Genomic DNA, 24716 nt, shown 5'->3' with positions numbered 1-24716 from the left:
GTATCTACTGAGTATCACTAGCCTAGGAAAAGATCAAAATTTAGAATTCTTAGTTCAGTTTCAACTGAATGTGTATCACTTTCATACCATCATAAAGTCAGAAAATTCTGTCAAACGGTAAGTTGGGGATTGTCTGTATAGAGAAAGCAAATGTGGCAAAACTAATAATTGGTGAATCTTGGTGACGGGTATAGCTGTATTACACTATGTTTACAACATTTTTCTAGATTTTGAAAATAGGCAAGGATTTTAGTATGGTTTTGTTTTCTCATGACTGCATCCTAAAATCAATGTGATGAAAATTTTAGTGTTTCACATGGAAATTTCTTCTTTTATAATGATTAATTTTGAATATATTTTTAAGTTAATTTCTGTTTTTTTCCCAGAGTTTAGCATTTTAAAGAAGTCTTTGTCCAATTTTGCCAAAACACATTCACTGACTTTACCAAATTTACTGATTTACCAAAATACTTTTTTTTCCTTTTCTCTTCTTTAAATAAAGCTTAAATAAATTTTGCCAGGTCTTTATTGACTGGTTCTATTCTGTCTTCACAGCAACATTTCCACCCACTTTATTTAGTATTGGTTAATTTATTCAATTGTATGGGAAAGCTCATTGTCATCCATGGGTAATGCATACAAATTCAGAAATTAAGAAGTTACAATGAAATTTTTAAAAAATCTTATTTCCAGGGGCGCCTGGGTGGCTCAGATGGTTAAGGGTCTGCCTTCAGCTCAGGTCATGATCCCAGGGTGCTGGGATCGAGCCCCAAATCGGGCTCCTGGCTCAGTGGGGAGTCTACTTCTCCCTCTCCCTCTGCCTCTCCCCCTGCTCATGCTCTCTCTCTCTCTCTGTATCTCTGTGTCTCAAATAAATAAAATCTTTAAAAAATAAAAATCTTATTTCTGGGCTAAGCAAATCCTTAACACATTTAAAGAATATTCAATATGTCGCTGTCTCAGCTCTCTGAAACTCTAGCTGAATAAACCTGAGCCAAGAGAATGGATCCTCTCCTGAGGGAAAGAGAAAGATGAGAGTCCAGCCATGGCTCTTGATCCCAGAACAAGGCGGCCAAGGGGCAAAGGGAGAAGAAGCATGGGGAAAAGAAAGAATGCCTAAAGACCCCATGACTCTGGAATCCTGGCTTTCCAGAACCTTCCTAGACCACCAAACTGTCTAGTACAAATCAAGGATATATTTTTTAAAGGAAACCATGGTGTAAATAAGGAGAAACTGTGACTTACATAGATTTATGTAACTTTAGAAAATTCCACAACTAGTCATTCAGTGAATTGACTAGAATCCTTGGTTGACAGGATGCCTACCCTGCCCAGAGAAGACAAAGCCTAAGAAGGAGTGAACTAGAGATCCAACCCCTGAGTCCAGTAAGAATTCCACTTCAAGTTCCCCTGCCCACCCAGAGTAAGTTCTCTAGTCGGAGAAAACTGGTGGTCAGGGACGTGGAGACCAATAATGCCTTCGCCTATGCCTACAACCCGGCCTGTCGGGTATCTGCTGTTCTGCTCTGCTGTATCACTGTCCTGTAGCAGTATCTTTCACAGAGTAGGAACTCAAACTCTGTTTGAACAAATAAATGAATGAATGAATCCTAAGATTAAAAAGCAGAAGACTACAACAGTGAGAGGAGCTTAGAACGAAGGAAAACGGCAACACAGAGGAACACGAAGCTATAGCAAAGCAGCAGAAAAAGTTACTGCAGCAGAGACAGTGGCAAATGGGGTAGAACGAGAAGAACTGAGCAGCAAAGAGAAGAAAAACTGTACTGTGCATGCAAGTAGCTTAAGGGATTCAGGTATAATGATAATAGCTATACCTAATACATACTGTACCTACAGGTGATAAAAATCATACCTAACTCCCTTAGTATACCAGCGTAATGTAATTTTTATAAATTTACAAAAGTACAAAAATCCTCTTCTGAAAAGCAAGAGTTGATACCAAAATCAGACAGACATTACAAGGAATGGAAACTACACATCAATATCACTCATGAGGGGTGCCCGAGTGGCTCAGTTGGTTGGGCGTCTGCCTTCGCCTCGGGTCATGATCCCAGGGTCCTGGGATTGAGCCCCGTGTCAGGCTCCCTGCTGAGTAGGGTGTCTGCTTCTCCCTCTCCCTCTGCTCCTCCGTCTCCCACTGCTTGTGCTCTCTCTCTCTCTCAAATAAATAAAATCTTTTTAAAAAATCACTCATGAAAAGAAAAACAATATCCTTGACAAAGCATTAGCAAACCAAATCCAACAATATATAAAAATGATAAAACACCATGACCAAGTAGGTTTCTCCTAGAAATGCAAGGGTAGTTCAACATTTGAAAAAAAAATAAAAAATTTTAAAACCCCATTTGGTCATCTCAATAGGTGCAGAAAAATACTAGATAAAATTTGACATTCACTCATGATGAAAACTCTCCACAAGCCAGGAATAAAGGGAAACTTCTTCAACCTGACAAAGGGCATCTACCAAAAAATCTAACATAATGGTGAAAGATAATGCTTTCCCCCTGGGGTTTATCATAAGGGAAAGATCTTCATTTCACGTCCCCTTTTAAATATGGTACTGGAGGGGCGCCTGGGTGGCTCAGTCAGTTAAGCGAATGGATCCTCTCCTGAGGGAAAGAGAAAGATGAGAGTCCAGCCATGGTTTTGATCCCAGAACAAGGAGGGCAAAGGGAGAAGAAGCATGGGGAGAAGAAAGAATGCCTAAAGGCCCCATGACTCTGGAATCCTGGCTTTCCAGAACCTGAGCCTTAAGCTCAGGTCATGATCTCAGGGTCCTGGTACGGAGCCCTCATTGGGCTCCCTGCTCAGCAGGGAGCCTGCCTCTCCCTTCCCCCTGCTCAAGCTCTCTCTCAAATAAATAAATAAAATCTTAAAATAAATAAATAAATATGGTACTGGAGTCCCCAGGCAGTGTAATCAGGCGAGCAAAAGAATAAAAGTCATACAGATTGGAAACAATTAGGCTGAGTGAAGTAATCCAGGTTAAAAAAAGAGTATATACTGTATGATTCTACTTATATAAAATTCTAGAAAATGCGAATTAATCTGTATGATCAGTGGTTGCTTAAGGAGTGGTTGGGGAAAGGATTATAAAGGAGCACAGGAAAACTTTTGGGGATGATAGATATATTTATTATCCTCTTTATGGTGGTGTTTTTGCAGGTCTATACACCATATGCCCATATAAACTGCACACTTTAAATATGTGTCTTTTATTATCTATCAATTACACCTCAATAAAGCTGAAAAAAGGGGGACTTAGAAGAAATATCAAACTAATAAAAATAAGATAAGGAGTGAAACACATGAAGTGTGCTTACCTTTGAAGAAAATGGAGATCTCTATGCACATTTTGAGAAGAGAGCCACAACATGTTGATAGAAAGGTATGATGATGCCGGATTTAGCAAAAGTAAAAATATAAGACTCCCAGTTAAATTTGATTTTCAGATAAATAATGAATAATTGTTTAATATAAATATATCCTAAATATCGCATGCAACATCCTGTAGTAGAGAAATTGGCTATTTATTCATTGTTTATCTGAAATTCAAATGTAATCAATCTCGTATTTTATCTGGCAACTCTAGACATTGTCTTATGTATGCTGTACGAAATCAAGCCTCTAAAAAGGCAGTTACTTGAATTCCATGTTTATTCTGATTTAGATGAAGCTGCTGAACTACTGTACTCCAGACAATGTCTATATATTCAGTGTCCAGTGCAGTACTGTACTTATTCACAATACCTACTCAAAAAAAAAATTTTTTTTTTTGCTGTATGAAGCTCTGCAAGCTGTATGAAGATAGGAGCTGAATCCATCTTTACTCATCATTTTATCCCCAGAGCCTATTACAATGTCTGGTGCTCAATGATTGTATAATTAAATGAATAACTGCCTCTCATGCCCCAGAAAATGCGGGGTTGACCTTTTAACTCCAGCCCTTGTGGCTGGCAGATCTACTTCTTAGACGAGCCCCAGTTCTGATTTCTCAGTTTGTCTTCTACTTCACTTTTGCTGTATGTGTCTCAAGTTGCTGTTTTGTTTTCTACTATTTTGTATGTGACTGACATATCCTTACACAATGTTTCTCGTTTCCTCGTTTTTCCCTTTGGAATCTGGGTGACTACTCTGAGACTCAGACCCTCAGCCTTTGGGGAAACCTCAAAGTCTGAAACACAACAGCTAGGATTGCTTAATGAAACATTGGGGCATGTTCCTTTGAAGTTAAGGAGATTTGGAGTCGAGCTTCAGTTTTGGGGAGAATATCAGGATAAAAGGGAATCTTTATATATATTGGTGGTGGGTAGGATTTTATATATTTGGGATTTTTCTTATCTGTCCTATGAATACCTGAAGTACAAAATGCATCCAAACTCTAAATGCATTACTTTTCTTCCATAACATTAAGAACTTAACCTAATGTTCTTTCCTGTAGATTACTCCCACAAATAAGCAGAGATTATAGAAATTATTTCTAGGGAGAGAATGATATTGTGAAGAAAAATGTTTCATGTGTAGATTTTAGAACCACAAGAAATCCAAGAATAATTACATATGATGTATGTATTTAGTATAACTACTTCTTGTTTTGCAGATGAGTATGAGACCCAGACAGTCTCCCAAGTTCATACAGTGAATGACTGAAGTGAGTGAAAAAGGTACCGCTCAGTAAAACCTAGGTCTCTCTCATACTTTTATCTCTATAACCCATTTTCCCTAGTTTTTAGTAGTCAGGGGAGGGTTGGTAGCTGTTGGGTGGAATAGTAATAAAATCAAGCACATTGTGCTAAGAGCATATATGCTACTCTCCTTGACATGCCAAATGTTGTTCTTGGGGCTTTTTAGTCCAAACCTTCCTTTACCATTAAAGTTTCTTGCACCCCTTCATAGGTGTGTCCTGAGCTGATTCACTCTTCTTTGGTTTTATTTTTGTCTTGGGGAAAAAAATAATTAAGTACAGGCTACCGTGGTTTTGAGATGCTTTAGGTCACTGGTTCATCTCTATGCAAAAAGAAATTTTAGGAAGTGGACAGGAGGAAGATGGCAGAGATTTCTAAATGGACGGAATACCTGTCCGTGGTTTTTTCCTTAGATGTAAATTCTTTAGATAGCTTTAAGCTGTTATGAGGGTGATATAACCTAAATGCTCCCATAGAAGCACAGTTGCTTTGGAGGAGGAGAAAGAGGTAAGAAGAGAGGGAAATATCATGTTTTGTAAATAGGAAAAAAAAAGTTATTATGCAGGAATTCATAAAATATTAAGAAGTTTTCCTACAAGGATGATTAGAAAGAAAAACGAATCCTATCAATTCCCAACGCAAATGAATTAGAGAAAAATGCAGCCAAACAAGCAGAGGTACTTACCCATCTCCTAAGGGAAGATGAGGTGTTATTAAGGTAGCTAGTACCGTGTAAAATGTTTTAGAGTGCCGGTTGAGAAGTGGTACAGATGCAGGAAACGTTAGCATTTGCTTTTATTGGTAAGGTGACGCAAGAATTGTTACTGCAGCTTTTGCTCTGCATCCAGACGTGGCGACTCCGCATGTTGCAGGTGAAGGAGCTGCCTGGGAGAGGGGAGCTCTGCAATCTAAGCCCTATGGGGTCTATCCTGCCTCTGAGGCTGCATTGCAGCGGGGTGTGAAAGGTTCGTGTGTACCAAAGCTTAGGGGGCCTTTCTGAAGCAGGACGGAGTGGAAGGACACGGAGGAACACATCTCATTTAAGGCATGCGATCCTGAGGTGCTCAGAGTCCAGCATCGCCCAATTTGGGCGGAAAGGCGGATACCTAAAACAGCGGCCTTTGCAAGCGTCCAGAGCAGCGGGTGCAATGTTTCCTCCTGCCCGGCAAGGGCCGCTAGGAGCAAGCCCGGGCGTGGGGCCGCTCTCGCCGGCCGCTCGTCTCTGTAGCCCCTCTCCCCGTCCGCAGCCGCGGGTGGGAGAGCGAGGGCGCCGCTAGCACGCGTGCGCGCTCCCTCGGTGCAGCTAGTCTGCGTGCGTGAGTGGGAGGTGGCAGGCCTCGGTCTCTGGCCTTCTCCGCTGACTGTTGCAGCGCGACGTCCCCAGCCATGAACCGGTTTGGTACCCGGTTAGTGGGAGCCACGGCGACCCCACCGCCGCCGCAGCCGAAAGCCCGCAGCAATGAAAACCTTGACAAAATTGATATGTCTTTGGGTAAGGAGCCGAGTTGGACCGAGTGGGAGTGGGGGGAGGGTGTGGGTGGAACCAAGTACCGCGGTTTGGGGGGGAAGGGGCGGTTGGCCGCAGTTGTCGCTCGAGTTTTTCCTTGCGGGTGGGCGGAACCAAGTGAGGGCCCACGGGGACAGGGGGAGCGCCAGCTGGTGCGGTGGTTGAGCCGGAGGGACCCGGGCGTCCCCTCGGCGGGGCTGTGTCTGAGGAGGGGCAGTGAGGGCGGGCGGCGCCGCGGGTTGGGGGTTTTGAGGGTCGAGGGGCGCTACCACTCGCGGACGACCCCGGCTCTTTGTGAGGAAAACTCCGCGGCTTTCCCCTCAAGCGTGTTCGCTGTGGGCGGTGTCGGGAGCGAGGGAGACATCCTTGCTGAAGAAAGCCCTTTGAGAGCCCGGCTGGGTCTGCGTTCGGTTAGAGTCGCTGGTTCAGGAGAGGGCTTGTTGGGCATTTGTGTGTTCAGGCCTATGCCTGGCGCGGTGCGGGCAGCGCAGAGACGCCCCCGAGAGTTGGCCATTTCTGCCTGGCGCCAGACCTCGGGGCCACATCGAGGCGCCCACCCTGGAGCGTTTGTCAAAATACAATCAGGCAACGGCTTCATCAGATGGTTTTATTAGGAGGTGCCTAGAAAGGCGCTCTCTCCTTATCTAGGCCGCAAAGTTAGCTAATTAGGAAAAAAGCAAAAACCGAAGGAGAGATTGACATGGATTAATGGGAAGCCCGGTGAAGCAGGGGGTCCAGCCCCTATAAGGAAGATAGTAGCGAACTCTAAAGAAATGAGAAATCGTTGCAGCTAAGGCCAAGAAGAATTTGATAATGAATATTTATTGAGTGCTTACCACCTGCAGGCATTGATCTAAACATTTGATGTGTGTAAACTCGGTTTAGTCTCGTAATAACTCTATGAGGTATGTGCTCCTAATGATAAAAAGCATGGAATCCAGAACCGCACTGTCTTCATTTCAAATCCCCTGCCACTTACTAGCCATGTGGTCACAGGCAAAGTATTTCTCAGTGCTTCATCTGTAAAACGTGATAATAGTGCTGGTCTGTCTCAGGGGGTTGCTGTATTAAATGAGTCAATAGGCATATATAAACCACTTAGAGCAGTACCTGGTACACAGTAAGCATTATATTTACACAAACACTATATAAGCCATTGTTGTTATTCCTGTTTTACAAAACCTGAGGCATAGAGAAATAACTCGCCCCAAATCATACAAATAAAAAAAAACTTATAGATGTTGCAGGAAGTGTTAAACATGTATTATCATAACCAATACATTTCTTAAGTGTCTAGGTTTTTTTGTATTATTTTGTTTGGTGGTTAGGATGTTCAAGTGAAGAAAATGGAGGGATAATTCTCTTTGAAGGTAGAAACGAAGTGCTATGATATATAGCTAAAATAGACATTGGTTTCTTTTCTCTTCTCCCAAGAATATATAGCATTCTTTCAGGTTCCTTTTTTTTTAATTGAGAATTTTACAGAAATGGGATGAAGAAATGGTACTTTTTTTTTAGTAGTCTCTACACCCAACCTAGGGCTCAATTTTATGACCCTGAGATCAAGAGTTGCATGCTCTTCTGAGTCAACCAGGCACCCTGTGATGGTACCTATTTTAGACAGTTATTATGCTTTGTGAATATTCCACTTTATCAGGTCTGCAGAGGTTTAGAATCTGATTTTTGTTTGTTTTAAATTGTGGATGTATGAATTATATGAATATTCATATAGAATATCTACCAAGGTTACCAATAGCTGGCCTCATTGTGGTTCAGTTTCTTAATTTGAAAATGGGTATTATAAGACTTCGTAGAATTGTTGTGAGAATTAAATGAATACTTGTGAGAACAACGCTTCTTAGTTACTACTGTTTTTATTACCATGTATATATCCCTGTTGTCATGGAAGAAATTTTTTCATAAAAGTAGCTCATTGTAATGGGATTTTTGTTTGTTTTTTCTGATACATACCCTGTCTACCTAAGTAGGAGAAAGCCATTTTCTTCTTTTAGATTGGAGGAATCCACAATCATTTAACTTGAGGATTTAGATAATAAAACATTTAAATATAAAGCAATTTTATATTTCATATGTTTTGCTACTTTTAATTTTCTTATGTTTATACTTTATAAAATGCTCTATTTTAAAATAAACCTGGTTAGTCAAAATTATATTTTGCCTTTTTTTTTTTTAAGATTTTATTTATTTATTTGAGAGAGAGAATGAGATAGAGAGAGCATGAGAGGGGGGAGGGGCAGAGGGAGAAGCAGACTCCCCGCTGAGCAGGGAGCCCGATGCGGGACTCGATCCCGAGATTCCGGGATCATGACCTGAGCCGAAGGCAGTCGCTTAACCAACTGAGCCACCCAGGCGCCCGCCTTTTTTTTTTTTTTTAATGATCCCCAGCAAATTCATTTTTTTGGTGTACTCTCATGGCTCTGAGATTTCAGACTTCTGGCGAAGAGTAAGTAGTACCTTGTCAAAGGAAAGTAGTGTTTCAGAAGTGTTCAAAAGTATTCCCTTTCTGCCCCCTGAGAATATAACATGTTCATGTATCTGATTTCATGAAACTTTTTTTTTTTAAGATTTTATTTCTTTATTTGAGAGAGAGAGAAAAAGAGCACAAGTGGGGAATAAGAAGGGGCAAGATGGAGAAGGAGAAGCAGACTCCCCACTGAGCAGGTAGCCCAGTGCTGGGCTGGGTCCCAGGACCCTGAGATCATGAACTGAGCTGAAGGCAGGCGCTTAACCAACTGAACCACCCAGGGGGCCCTGAAACCTTTTTATTTTAAAACAAATGTTTTTGAGTGTCTTTTACTTGGATGAATTTATTTTAGGGGAAGGACTGACCTCAAGAAGATAACAAAGTACTTTGGGGAGATTTGAATTATTTTAATGAATATTTGTGATTAAGAATCTTGAAGATTACAGGGCGCCTGGGTGGCTCAGATGGTTAAGCGTCTGCCTTCGGCTCAGGTCATGATCCCAGGGTCCTGGGATCGAGTCCCACATCGGGCTCCCCGGGGGAGCCTGCTTCTCCCTCTGACCCTCTCCCCTCTCATGCTGTTTCTCTCTCGCTCGCTCTCTAAAAAATAAATAAAATCTTAAAAAAAAAAGAATCTTGAAGATTACTGGTAGGTAATATACAAGGAAGGATTCCTATAATATATAATTCTTTCTTTTACTTCAGAGAAGACTAATTACATTAATATAGTTGTTAGGTTCTTGTGTTTAGAGCAGTTTGGAAAAAATAATTGAGGTTAATTAGTTTTGTGAAATTTTATTAAGTTGTTGACCAGGCTTATTTGCTTTATCAATCATCAAAATTAATATTGGAGTTGGGACTGTGGACAAAGTATTTGGATATTTCTTTTTTTTTTTTTTAAAGCTTTTATTTATTTATTTGAGAGAGAGAGAATGAGAGACAGAGAGCATGAGAGGGAGGAGGGTCAGAGGGAGAAGCAGACTCCCTGCCGAGCAGGGAGCCCGATGCGGGACTCGATCCCCGGACTCCAGGATCATGACCTGAGCCGAAGGCAGTCGCTCAACCAACTGAGCCACCCAGGCGCCCCTGGATATTTCTTAAATGAGTATTTTTGGATTCTAGTAATCTTCTTTTAACATTTGTAAATAGAAATCTGAAGTACATTTAGTTTCCTGATCTTCATATTGTTGTGCTGTGGTATTAGAACAGTGTAATGTTTGTAAATTACTTTTGGAGAGTTTAAAAGTGTTTTTGGAAAAAATGAGGATTTGAAAGATCAGGTAGAAAGCAAAGTAAGGTAACCCTGAATTATTTTGCTAGAGGAGTAGAGAACCCATATTATTTTCTTTTTGTACTATACCTTTCTTATGTACTTGTTTTATTTCATATTAGCTATTTACTTGTCTGTTTCCATCAATAATTTTAAACTTAACTGAGAAAAGGGACCATATTTTACTTTTGTTGTTTTCATTCTAGCACAGCCTGTCATATATATTCATTGTACATAGTGTATGCTCAGTAAATATTTGCTGAATTGAGGTGAACTTCTTTAGAGATGTACTCTTTTAATTGAATGTTTTTTGGTTTTTTACTGCCTGTGGTTTTATTGGAAGGTGGTCTTTAAAAACTAGACACTTCTGTGATTTTGGAAAGTAAATCTGAGTAGTTTTTGTAAACACGCTTTTGTTTATATGCATCAGGTAAAGAAATACTGCGGATAACAGAAATCTTCATTAGTTGGTAGATCTGCTTTGGGCTAGTGAATTGAACTTTTCCTACAAAACTACTTCAGTGCTGCAAGTATATTGGCTGATTTGAGTTTTTATCCTATTATTATCTTCTTATGAAAGTGCTTTCAAAGTAGCAAAGAAGTTAGGGACATAGGAAATCTATTAACTAGAAAATGAGACTGAGTAATCGAGTCATTAGGTTAAAATGAAAATAATCGTCACATTTCCTATATCACAGATGATATCATCAAATTGAATCGAAAGGAAGGAAAGAAGCAGAATTTTCCGAGACTAAATAGAAAACTCCAGCAAAGTAGTGCCCGGCAATTCAGGATGAGAGTGCGATGGGGAATCCAACAGAATTCTGGTAAGTTTTACAAGTAAGCTTTAATAAAGAGCTATTATGTGTGGGTTCATAGCATGCTATCTTTAGTACATACTTAAAACATGGAGGAAATATATTAGTACCCGTTGCGATTTGTATTTACTCTCAGGTTTTTGTTTAATCTTGAAATCTGGTAAACATTTTAAGTTGCGGGCGCCTGGGTGGCTCAGTTGGATAAGCGACTGCCTTCGGCTCAGGTCATGATCCCGGAGTCCCGGGATCGAGTCCCGCATCGGGCTCCCTGCTTGGCGGGGAGTCTGCTTCTTCCTCTAACCCTACCCCCTCTTGCGCTCTCTCTTTCGCTCTCTCTCTCTCTAATAAATAAATTAAAAAAAAAAAAAACATTTTAAGTTGCTTTAAATAGGTGATAACCCTGCTTCTTAAAAACACTAGGTCATTTTTAAGGTACCCTCAGTATAAAAACAGCATAAATTATATTTAGGACTACAGTATTGTAAAGGATTTTACATATCATGAGGTTTTATTTCCTTCCCAGTTAGGTATTTCTTTTTTTTTTTTTTAATTTGACAGAGAAACAGCGAGAGAGGGAACACAAGCAGGGGGAGAGGGAGAGGGAGAAGTAGGCTTCCTGCTGAGCAGGGAGCCCAATGCGGGGCTCGATCCCAGGACCCTGGGATCATGACCTGAGCCGAAGGCAGATGCCCAACGACCGAGCCACCCAGGCACCCCTCTCCTTCCCAGTTAGGTATTTCTTTAACAGTCTATCTGGTGGATAATTACACAACTCCAGCATACATATATCCAGTGAACGAGCAAACTTCACAAGACAACTCCATTATTGGAGACAGCTCTATTTACTAGGAAGTTTTCTTAGTTTGAAGTAAATCTTGCCCACCTGTTAATTCTACAGAGTTATAGGAAGCTAACTCTCTTTTCTATATGAGAACTTTTTAAATATGTGGAGACTAGGGGCGCCTGGGTGGCTCAGTTGTTAAGTGTCTGCCTTCAGCTCAGGTCATGATCCCAGGGTTCTGGGATCGAGCCCCGCATTGGGCTCCCTGCTCAGCAGGAAGCCTGCTTCTCCCTTTCCCACTCCCCCTGCTTGTGTTCCCTCTCTCGCTGTCTCTTTCTTTGTCAAAAAAAAAAAAAAATGTGGAGACTATTCTGCATGGAAAATACTTCCAGACTCTTTGTATTATCATCGAGGGCTTTTAGGATCTGTTAAATATTCCAAAGGTAGCACTCAGAATTGAGTGCCTTAGAAGTGGCCTAATGATCTTGGAACTCTACATATACAGTTATTTTTGGCAATTTGGAAGCTTATTTATTTACAGCCATCTTGCTCCAAAATGGATTTAAGGCTGTAACAGAACCCTATTAATTGTATATGACTCATTAATTTTTTTAGCAGTTATATCAGCGTTTTAGAATAAACCTTTGTTCAAATTTAAAAACTCTAGATCCTTTTTACACATGTAAAAAATGTTTGATGAACTAGCTCCTAAGTTGACTTATAATTATCTGTGGGCTGAGGATGATTATAATTAGTTCTTTATCTAACACTTAATATGCCATCATACCCTCAAAATATGTCTGTAACTGAGGTTAGACCCTACACAAAATTTTATTCTTCTCTAATTTCTTAAAAAAAAAAAAAAAGATTTATCTACTCATTTGAGAGAGCGAGCGTGTGTGTGCCTGCATGTGTGTGTGCTCGCGAGTGGGGGGAGAGGCAGAGGGAGAGAATCCCAAGCAGACTCCCTGCTGAGCACAGAGCTAGATGCAGAGCCTGATGAAGGACTCCACCCAGGGCTCAACCCCATGTCCCATGAGATCACGACCTGAGCTGAAACCAAGAGGTGGATGCTCAACTGACTGAGCCACCCAGGCGCCCCTTCTCTAGTAATTTCTTAAACAACTGAACCCAAGCAAGTAAATTTTGTGACAGATATTTAGCATAGCAAATGAATTTTTAATACCAGTGATTTATATTTAAAGATTCTTATAAATGTTACTCAACATACCATATTTTATACATGATTTGCTTTAAAATAATTTCAGAGTTCACAGAAGCCAGAAATATATTTGTTTACGCTAGCCGCATGTTAAATACATGATAAATGCCCTGAACTGACCAGGTTCTCAAGGTATTTAGAGATGTGATCTTTTACTTCAAGGAATTTCTAGTAACAGAGATAGGACAAAAAACATGGAGTTGAGAAATGTCATGAGAGAAATTCCAATAGTACCATAGGACTTTAGATAGATTTTGTGCTAAGAAAATCAGTGAGGATTTAATGGATAAGGTGAAATAGGATCTGGTCCATGAAGGATCAGAAAAGCTTTCCTTTTATGGGGGTTATGATCTGAGCTTTAAGATAAATGATACCGAGGGGCAGCTTAGGATCTTATAAGATTGAACCTGTGCTTGTTTGTTCTCTGGTTACATGTGACAGAGCCTAAAATAGAACATCTACTTCTGTCACTGAATGTGCAGAGAGATAGAAGATTGTCTCAGACTCATTGGTTAGAAGTTCAGATTTCCACATTGTAATGTCACTGAGGATGTTAGCTTAAGATAGAGAGCCTTTGGCAGATTCTCAATAAATTGTTTTTATTTATTTTTTTAAGATTTTATTTTTTTAAGTAATCTCTACACCCAACTTTGGGGCTTGAACTTAAAACCCTAAGATCAAGAGTCACATGTTCTACTGATGGAGCCAGCTAGGTGCCCTTCTGAATAAATTATTTTTATTATTATTTTTTTTTTTAAGATTTTATTTATTTATTTGAGACAGAGAGAATGAGAGAGAGCAAGCACATGAGAGGGGGGAGGGTCAGAGGGAGAAGCAGACTGCCTGCCGGGCAGGGAGCCCGATGCGGGACTCGATCCCGGGACTCCAGGATCATGACCTGAGCCGAAGGCAGTCGCTTAACCAACTGAGCCACCCAGGCGCCCCTGAATAAATTATTTTTGATGGCTAAACAAATAAGTGTATAAAATCTTCCTAATTCTTGGCCCAAAATATAATTTAGTCACTCATTAAATATTTGTATAAACAACTTGAATATTCTTCAGTGGTTGAATAGTATACAGCATCGGTTCTCAAAGTGTTGTTCAGGGACCCTGGGGAATCCCCAACACTCAAGGGGTCCACAAGGTCAGAACTATTTTTATAATAATACTAAGACATTGTGTTTTCACTGTTTACCCTCTCATGAATGTTTTCCAGAGTCTACATGACACCCTGTGATAATTAAATTGAATGTGGTAGCAGATATAAGAATCTAGCTATCTTTATTAAGGTAGACACCAAAGAGATTTGCAAAAATACAAAACAGTGCTATCATTCCTTTTAAATAGTTTTGGGGGAAAATAATTGTTATTTTTCATTAAAAATATGTTATTTGCCCTGGAGTGGGTTTATTATTGTTGCTTTAATGAAATAACAAATAGCTTTTAAATGTTTTATTTTTCATTTCTAATATGATAATATCAATAAACATAAACCCACAGAAACAAAAATTCTGGAGTTCTCAATAATTAAGAGTATAAAGGGGTTCTGAGGGGCACCTGGTTGGCTCCATTGGTTAAGCAGCTGCCTTCAGCTCAGGTCATAATCTCAGGGTCCTGGGATCCAGCCCCACATCAGGCTCCTTGCTCAGTGGGGAGTCTGTTTCTCTCTCTCCCTCTGCCCCTCCCCCACTTGACTTTCTCTCTCTCTCTCAAATAAATACATAAAATGTTAAAAAAACAAAAACAACAACAAAAAACAGAGGTCCTGAGACCAAAAAGTTTGAGAATGGTGTTTCTTTCAGAAGTAGAAGAGACAGGGGAATATTTGTATGTTGCTTTGGGAAGGAGCCAGTAATATGACTGCATTCACTCTGATTCAACATTTCCCAAAAACCCCTCAAATCTTTGTGTAAGTGATCAGACTCCAGAAAGTACTGAGGCAAGTTGATAAGTGTATGAGAGAAATTCACAAAGGGATTGGGCTAAGGATGCAAACATAAGATGAAAATTCTCGTCTTTAGTTTTAATTGTTGTCAACCTTGGTCACACCTGTGGAGCTTTATAAACTGGCTGATGCTCTGGCTGCACTCCCATTTCTACTCAAGCAGAATCTGCAGAAGTTGGGCCTAGGAATTTTTTTTTTTTTTAAGCTCCATATGTGGTTCTGATACATGGCTAGGGTTAAACTGCTCTAGTACAGCTGAAAATGTGAAAGGATTTTCATAGAGGTGTAGTTGAAGTAATAAGAATGAAGATACTCTGGAAAGACAGGAGAGAACTTTCTAGAGGGGCTGGAATGGATGAAAACTAAGAAAAGATGGGGCGCCTGGCTGGCTGAGTCTGTAGAGCATGAGACTTGATCTTGGAGTTGTGAGTGTAAGCCCCACGTTGGGCGTAGAGCTTACTCAAAAAAAAAAAGCTAAGAAAGGACTTACCATATTAGATGATGTCTTTAGTATCTCTATAATGCTTTTTATAAGGCACTTACAGAAGGTAAGAAGGGAGAGAATTGGGACAGTATGTATAGGTCTTTCTTCATGAAACGGGACAATGAAAGGGTGAAAAATAAATAGAACCATTGCTAAAAATGAGGTACAGCTGGTGAAGTTTGTTTCAAGGTATAAAGGGAGGGAGGGGGAAGGGATGATCTAAGCTTGCTAGAAGGTAGAGAAGCCACTCATAGAAATAAAAGTGGAAAGGATAATGAGTATGGGAGCAATGACTATAGCAGTCAGAAGTAAGAAGGCACCCAGGAATAGAATTCTGCCTTATACTTTCTCCTTTTAATTAGTTTTATTCTTGTTAATGAGACTTTTCTCATGAGTCTTTCTCATCTGAGCTTAAAACTTTGGTATAATAATGGATTCCTTCTTTCTTTAATCTTTCTCTTTGCTAATTCATTCATTCTTTTGGAATACTTTCAAATTTCATTGTTCCACTCCCCATCCTTTATCATGTCATGTTTGAGTACTACGGTAGCATCTGAAATGGTCTCACTGCCTTCTTTCTCCCTCTTTCATTCAAAGATACTGCTTCTAGACTGATGTAACCTGATCATGAATTCTGTGACCCCTCATTCCTTGTCAAGTGTATTCTTTATCCCCACATAAAGCCCACTGATTTTTTTTTAATAAAGCCCACTGATTTGAGGCCACCACGTTCATTTACTTCTTTTTCTTTGCCCTAGACTGTATCTCAATATGCTGTGGTTACCCATGTCTTTGTACTTGTAAGTTCATGTTTATCTCCCTAATCAAATTTTGTCTGTTTTATAATGCCTAGCTGAGAGCCCACTTTTTCTGTAATAATTATTCTTTTCCTCTTTGGAAATGTATCCTAGATTATATTTTTTACCTTTTATTCTTTAGTTTTTATATTACAGTTTGGAAAGTGTTCAGTTTTTGGAGCCACACTAACTTGCACTTAGATTGATGGCTGTGCCATTTTCTAACTGTGACAATCTGGGTAGTCACTGTTCTTCACCTCACTTTGCTCACCTGCAAAATTAAGCTGTTACCATCAACCCCACCAAGTTCTTGTTTAAAGTACTCAGTACAGTGTGTTAACAGAGTTAATGGTGTCTGTTTCATATTTAATACAAATAAAAATAACAAGTAGTTGTAAATTTAACTTAAATATACAGGTTCCCTCAACATGCTTAATCTTTATTTGGTTGCAATTCTAGAAGGAAATCACACATAGAACAACAATAATTTGGTTTCAAAGGGTACCTGGCTGGCTCAGTCAGAAGAGTGTGCTACTCTTGATCTCAAGGTCATGAGTTCAAGCCCCACATTGGGTGTAGAGATTACTTAAATAAATAAAACTTTAAAAAAACCCAATAAATTTGATTTCACAATTTAAAAAATTGTGTCTTTATTGCTTTTCCCCTGGTTATAAAAGTAATCAGTACTTTAGGACTGAGGCAGAGTACCCAAGAAAGGAACAAATCTGGAAGAACTCCCTGTCACACGGAGTTGCCATTCTGGTGGAACTCACTAGGAAGCCACCTGTGGGGGTGATGCAACTTAAATTCAATGGAGGATGAGTATGGCCAGAACTATAGTGATACCTAGGACTAGATCTGGACAGATGCCTAAGGCCCAGCATTGAAGGTGTCACTCACACTCAGATTTTGTGCCCTTGGTGCTTCTCTTGCCTCACCAGTCTCAGCTTGCAGGGGAGGGTTAATGAGTACCACTAGGTGTTCGGTGCCCCAGAATAAGTCTTGAGGTGTACACTGGAACCTGAAAATAAAAATCCTTTCTCTAGAGTCTCTCCAGTGCCCTCTACTTACAAAGCTTACCATTGTGCCAGCTGGTTAGAGAAATGTTCCTGTAATAGAAGCAGGGCAGTAAAGAGTGAATTGGGAGCTGAAAGGCAATAAATTGGTAAATGGTTCAACCATTATAACACGTTTTCCTATCTTGTTGAGCTCTGTTCTCAAAATAGGTACACTACACAAAAGCATTCTGGAGTTAGGTAAGTTTGGGAATACATACACTATTATCCCCAACTTAGAGATTCATTACACACATTAATCCTAAGAAATCCTATAGTAAAGAAAACAATTTTAACTATTTTTAGTTTGGCCATGAAACTTTTCTGTTAGAAGACCTGTTACCATATTGCAGGTGTGTAGTATTATACAGGATACCATTCTAAAGACATTCCCCCCAAAATTAGAATTCCACAATAGAAATGCACAGGGCACCTTGGTGGCTCAGTCAGTTAAGCCTTTGGCTCAGGTCATGATCAGGGTTCTGAGATTAAGCCCTCCATCAGGCTCCCTGCTCAGTGGGGAGTCTGCTTCTCCATTTGCCTCTGCCTGCAGCTCCCTCTGCTTGTGTTCTCTCTCTCTGTCAAATAAATAGATAAAATCTTAAGAAAAAAATAAAAATGCCCAGTATCACAATTGTTACTTAGCATGGTTCTCTGGAATTTCTGGTCATTGCATTAAGACATAGAAGAATTTGAGGTGCAATTAGAAAAAAGAAGCCCGTATCATTTGCAGGTGATAAGTTGTTGCTCAGTAATCCCAAGAAAATAATTTTTTTCCCAAGAAAATAATTTGAAAGACTATAGAACTAAAAAAGTAAGTTCAGTGGGATGGCCAATTAAAAGGTATGAATTAAAAACTTCAGTAGTTTTTGGTAATCCCAGGAATGACAATATGAAAATTATTGTTAGAAAAGGGATCTTTTTTTGTGATTGACAACAAAATATATAAAATACGTAGCAGTAAACTTAAGAAAACTGAGTTTAGTGATGAGAAACCTTGAATAAGTGGCAAGGCATACTGTGTTCATGAATATTGTAAAGATGTCAATTCTTAAAAAATTAATTATAAATTTAATATAATTCTTTCAAAGTACCAAAGGATTTGGGGTGCCTGGGTGGCTCTGTTGGGCGTCTGCCTTCGGCTCAGGTCATGATCCCAAGGTCCTGGGACTGAGCCCCGTGTCGGGCTCCCTGCTCAGCGGGGAGCCTGCCTCTCCCTCTGCCTCTGCTGCTACCCCTGCTTGTTCTCTCTCTCTCTCTCTCAAATAAATAAATAAAATCTTAAAAAAAAAAAAACAGTATCAAAGGATATTAAAACTTGACCGCAGAAAATGTACTTATGAACATGACAGTTCATGAATGGAAGAATAGCTAGCCAAAAACACATGGAAAATGTCCATTCTCACTAGTAAACTACCAAATAAGACAAGATTTTTTTTTCAAATACCAAGTGATAAAGATTAAAGAGAATATTCAGTATTGTCAATGATATGGAAAAAGTGGCACCCTTATATTCCTGGGAATATGAATAAATAGTCATTCTAAAGGGGATTTTTTTACAACGTGAATCAAAATCTTTAATTTGCTTTACTATTTGATATAGCATTTCAACTTCTAGAAATTTATATCTTGAAGAAATAATCAGATATGTATGAAAATATTACCTCTAGAAATCTAGAAAAATGTAAATTTGACTTGCTATTTACTGTTCTGTTTTTTTTTTTAAGATTTTATTTATTTATTTGACAGAGACACAGCGAGAGAGAGAACACAAGCAGGGGGTTTGGGAGAGGGAGAAGCAGGCTTCCCGGGGAGCCCGATGGGAGGCTCGATCCTAGGACCCTGGGATCATGACCCAAGCCGAAGGCAGACGCTTAACGACAGCCACCCAGGCGCCCCTATTTACTGTTGATTAAACGTATGTCCTTGTAATGTTCTTAGTGCATATTATTGATACTTTGCAACTCTGTAAAATTAGAGGTAACTTTATATATAATTGGTAGTTTTTTTAATTGTCCAGTAGAAAAAATAACCCTGAAAATCATGCTTTTTTCCCCCTGTAAGACATTTACCAGTTTTCTGTCTTAATATAGCTATCTTATTTAAACATTCCTTTTTTCTGCCACTGAATATAAAATCCAGCTCTTTCGAGTTCCTTTGGAACTGGATTTGTTTCCCTGCTATGCTCTTACTAATGAGTTAAATAAAAGTTTGTTGCATCTTGACCTCCCCCCCCAGAAAGTGTTACTTATAATAATTTAACATTAGAAGTAAGTGAAGTGATCTTTGTGAGGTTTTTGGATCAAGTATGGCACATTAAAAAAATAATACAGTGAGGGGAACCTGACTGGCTCAGTGGGTAGAGCCATGTGACTCTTAATCTCAGAGTCATGAGTTCAGGCTCCTCGTTGGGCATGGAGCCTGCTTAATAATAATAATACAATGAAAGAATATTAAAGACATGGGATAATATTCACAATGCATTGTTAATGCACACTACAAAATAGTACATAGGCTATGAAATATGGTTGCCAGGAAGATTGATTCAGTGTACCTTTTAGGCACTTAGTAGTACAAAATTATGAATTACCTCTGTGATAGTCTTTTGAGTTGCTTAAAAAATAGTTGAAACTAAAAATGTTAACTTTTTAAGTGTGTAGGAGTAAAAGAAAAGACTAGCAAGAGATGTAATGTTAGTGGTTATCCCAAGATAATGGGATAATAGGTGACTTTTATTTTCATTTGTACTTTATATTAAGATTTCTGCAGTGAACATGCTTTTTTTTTGTAATTAAAAAATATTTAGGGACACCTGGGTGGCTCAGTCAGTTAAGTATTTTTGGCTCAAGTCATGTTCCCAGGACCCTGGGATCGAGCCCCACGTCGGGTTCTCTGCTTAGGGGGGATCCTGCTTCTCCCTCTGTCCCCTGCTTGTGCTCTCTCTGGCTATCTCTCTCTCTCTCAAATAAATAAATAAAATCTTTAAAAAATATATTAAGTAAAATACACAATGGAAAGGCAAAGTCAAGTTTTGTCACATGCCACAGAGGTTAAAATATATTCTTTGGAGCTCAATAGGGTCTTCAGCAAAAGCAGTTTAAATACAGTAGAAATGAAAATAAGCCAAATTGCAACATAGTAAGTAAGTGGGATATGAGATAGTGACCCACCCAAGATCATTGTTGTTCAATAGAAATAAAATGTGAACCACATATGAATAATGTATTTTATTTAACCCAATATATCCGGAATATCTTTGCAGTATATAATTAATACAGAGTTATTAATGAAATACTGTACTTTTTTGTTACATCATAGTTCAGACTAGTTATATTTCAAGCATTTAGTAAACGCATGTTAGTGGACACCACATTGCACAGGGAAAGTTGTTCATTGAGAAAGTAATGCAAGAGAGAGTATAGCTACCAGGGAAATGTGAGAATCTTATAGTCCTTTGCAGTCCATTACAGCAACAGAACCCTTGATGGTGCAGTTTATTGCCTCTTTAAAAATGAAATATTATGTAATTTCAAAAGAAATACATGTAAGTAATGCAATAATATTATGTATTAGTAATATAAGAAATATAATATAAATAATAAATGAAAAATGAAACCCTCGTACCTTCCACCCTGCTTAAGAAATAGAATACCCTATGACCTGTGTGCCCTTCGGTTGCATTTTTAGATTGACTTTTTTTTTTTTTTTTTTTTTTTTTAAACCTCCTACAGGTTTTGGCAAGAATAGTCTGAGCCGTAGAGGAAGAGTAATGCCCGGAAAGAGACGTCCTTATGGAGTTATCACTGGCCTTGCAGCTAGGAAAGCAACTGGAATTCGAAAAGGAATTAGTCCTATGAATAGACCACCTCTAAGTGATAAGGTAGGATGATGGCTTAATCCTGGGTCAGATAACCTTTTCTTTTACTTGTGCTATTTCTGTGAATGAGTAGAATATTTTCATTGAGAGAGTATTTTAGTCTACGGCCATACCACCCTGAACGTGCCTGATCTCGGAAGCTAAGCAGGGTCGGGCCTGGTTAGTACTTGGATGGGAGAGAGTATTTTATTTGAATATTTTGATTTTTTTTTTTTACGTAGTGCTTTGGATCTTATGTAAAAAATAAAAATCGGGGACGCCTGGGTGGCTCAGTTGGTTAAGCGGCTGCCTTCGGCCCAGGTCATGATCCCAGGGTCCTGGGATCGAGTCCCACATCGGGCTCCTTGCTCAGCAGGGAGCCTGCTTCTCCCTCTCTCTCCCTCTGCTTGTGCTCTCTCTGTCAAATAAATAAAATCTTTAAAAAAATAAAAATAAATAAATAAATAAATAAATAAAAATTCATGAAGAATACTTAAATTTCCACGTTCTTATATAAAATTTATGTAAAAATTTTTATAGGTTTCTGATTTCCTTTGCCTGTGTGTGTTTGTGTGTGTACAGTTTTTAACAGGTTATTGAGGTGTAATTTTATACTATAAAATTCATCTTTTTAAGTGTACAACTCAGTGAATTTTAGAAAATTTAGAGTTGTACGTTATAACAACAATCTAATCTTTTTTTTTTTTTTTAAAGATTTTATTTATTTATTTGACAGAGAGAGACACAGCGAGAGAGGGAACACGAGCAGGGGGAGTGGGAGAGGGAGAAGCAGGCTTCCTGCGGAGCAGGGAGCCCGATGCAGGGCTCGATCCCAGGACCCTGGGATCATGACCTCAGCCAAAGACAGACACTTAACCGGCTGAGCCACCCAGGCGCCCAACAACAATCTAATCTTAAAACAGTTCTATCATTCTAAAAAGAAATCTCATGTCCATTCATAGTCCTACCTCATTTACCTCAGGCAACCACTGATGTACTTTCTGTAGATTTTCTGTAAATTTGCCTTTTCTGCACATTTCATATAAATGGAATCATAGGACTATATGTGGTCTGGCATTTAGTTATGGTGTTTTTCTTTTTTTATTACTGAATAATATTCCGTTATATGGATATATACCATATTTTGTTTATTCATTTACCAGTTGCTGGACATTTCATTTATTTCCAATTTTTGGGTATTATGAATAATGTTGCTGTGAACACAAGTAAGTCCGTATGGACATAGGTTTTTATTTCTCTGGGGTAGATATCAATTTTAATTAGATTATAATTATTTACCCATTATAAGTTAGCTACTTTTCAAATTTTAACTGAAGTTTTACTTACTTCTCAATGAGTAATTTTTGAATTGGCTAAAGCATTCCTTTAAGTAGCTTCACAAGTGGTTTTTCTTCCGATTCTTAAGTTTCATAAGTTCAGGCCACCAAGGAATTCCATGTTCTACTCTTCTATTTTTTAATTTTTTTGGTTTCTCTGATCATGCAAGTAATACGTACTTGTAAAAAAAAAAAAAAATCAGGACTTCATTCTTTAAATTAGCTTTAAAGTGCATATTCTGGTTAAGAGCCACAACTGTCTTAGATTCCATAACTTTTCAATTCTGTCACCACCAACAGTTGTTTTTGCCTCTAAAACTTTATTACAGAACTTACTGTTTGTTAAAAATTGGAAAAAAGGAAAACATTAATGAGATATGGATACTGGAAGGGAGGTTGGGTTTAAGTACTGTCTAATTACTTGACCTGGTAAAAATATTAAATTACTACGTGGTGGTCTTTTGAGTTGTTTGAAAACAGTGAAAATTGAAAATGTTAATTATAGAATGCTAAGACTGTACTGAATAGTAAGATCTGTTTATTCGAAGTTGAATGATTTTGGCAAAGGTAAGGTTTGAAAAGTGCTGTTTCTTAAAACCCTTTCCTCAATCTGAATACAGATTGATAGTCTGATTAGGAGGACAAAATATAGTACTTGTGATTTACATATAAATAACTCATATTATCTTTTTCTATTCATTAAACAGGTTACCTAAATAACTTAATTGGCTTTGAATTATTATATGTACTTAGGAATTTTACACCTTAAAAAAAATGTTCTGACCATAATTAGATGTTGCTACTTTCTCTCTCACTTTCCTTAGTTTATGTGAATCAACGAGATTTTATTTCGATAAAAATGTACATTTTCTTACAACTGTGAAGTGAATGAGTGGGAAAGATAGCATACTCATTTATATAACTAGTATTTACTGAGAGCAAGTGGCTGTGCTAACAAGGGAATAGTTGTCTCCAGGAATGATTTTTTTTTTTTTTGCTTTTTTTTGTTTTTGTTTTGTTTTGTTTAGAATCAATTTAAAATACCTGTCAGGTAAAAGTTGTGTTTAGGTTCTTTAGGGATTCTTCCAGTGACCTATATAATTTCGTCAATGTCAATTCTATAACTTTTTTCTTTTAGATTCAGAATTTCCCAAAGCTTGAGAGTATGTTATGTTCCATAGAACTTTAAAAAAATTTTTTTAAATTTTTTTATTTTTAAAAATATTTATTAGAGAGAAAGAGAGCGAGAGCGAGAGCATAAGCATGGAGGAGGGGCAGAGGGAGAGGGAGAAGCAGACTCCCTGCAAAGCAAGGAGCCTGATGCGAGGCTTGATCCCAGGACCCCGGGATCATGACCTGAGCTGAAGGCAGATACTTAACCTACTGAGCCACCCAGGTGCCCCTGTTGCATAGAACTTTTAACTTGACTTTGGTAATGGTAAACCATTTAATACTTCTGTGAACTTACAAAGTTGTATATAGCAGTTATTTTAGCAGTTATTTTCCACTAATGGGTAGTTTTAATCACTTGTCTGATTTTAACAATAAAAATAAATGCCTCCTTGGGCGCCTGGGTGGCTCAGTTGGTTAAGCGACTGCCTTCGGCTCAGGTCATGATCCTGGAGTCCCTGGATCGAGTCCCGCATCGGGCTCCCTGCCCGGCAGGGAGTCTGCTTCTCCCTCTGACCCTCCCCCCTCTCATGTGCTCTCTCTCTCTCTCATTCTCTCTGGCTCAAATAAATAAATAAAATCTTTAAAAAAAAAAAAATGCCTCCATACTATGGAATTCTATTTAGCAATAAAAAAGGAATAAATTAATACATACGACGGCATGGATATACACCTCAAAACATCATGCTAGTAAGCAAAAGGAAAACACAGTACTATGTTCTGTGTGATTCCATTTATTTGAAATTGTAGAAAAGGCTAAACTATAGTGACAGATCAGTCATTGCCTCGGGTGGGAATCAGGTCAGGGAAGTGAATTGACTGTAGAGGGGCACAAGGAAATGTTTGAGAGTGAGGGCACTGTTCTATATCTTGATTATGATGTGGTTATATGATTATATGTTATTATTCAAATACATCAAATTGTAAACCTAAAATGTTATTGTATGTAAATAATGCCTTAGTAAATAAAATTAACATAAAATTTAAATACCTTAAAGTTTTTCCATTCAAATAATTTTTTATATCAAAATTATTGTGAAAGAAAAACTTATATTTACACTTTTAAAAAACACATTTATATGTATATACAAGTCTTAGATCCATGGAATACATTCAGCAAATATTAATGCATTGTTTTTCTAGTCTATGTTTTCATCATTTAACTAATGTGATTGAGTACTGACTATGTGCTAGATGTAAGGAATTCTGCAGTAACTCAATAGAACATCCCTCATGGAGAACTGAGATAAACATTAAATAAATTATCATACAAATAACTGT

General features: G+C 38.5%; 1 protein-coding gene across 1 annotated transcript in view; it reads left to right on the top strand.

Annotated features, from left to right (window-relative positions):
• The first annotated feature begins 5958 nt into the window (after window positions 1-5958).
• FYTTD1 (forty-two-three domain containing 1) overlaps window positions 5959-24716 on the top strand; it is a 30192-nt gene continuing 11434 nt past the window's right edge. Inside the window, exons 1-3 of the mRNA XM_021692312.1 lie at window positions 5959-6198; window positions 10667-10795; window positions 20804-20952. Of these exons, the coding sequence (XP_021547987.1) occupies window positions 6093-6198; window positions 10667-10795; window positions 20804-20952 (384 nt within the window). The 5' untranslated portion in view covers window positions 5959-6092. The remainder of the gene's footprint in view (window positions 6199-10666; window positions 10796-20803; window positions 20953-24716) is intronic.

Source organism: Neomonachus schauinslandi, chromosome 1 (assembly GCF_002201575.2).
Source record: "Neomonachus schauinslandi chromosome 1, ASM220157v2, whole genome shotgun sequence".
NCBI lineage: Eukaryota > Metazoa > Chordata > Mammalia > Carnivora > Phocidae > Neomonachus > Neomonachus schauinslandi.
The sequence above is the reverse complement of the archived record's forward strand: the minus strand, read 5'-3'. Positions and strand labels throughout refer to the sequence as shown.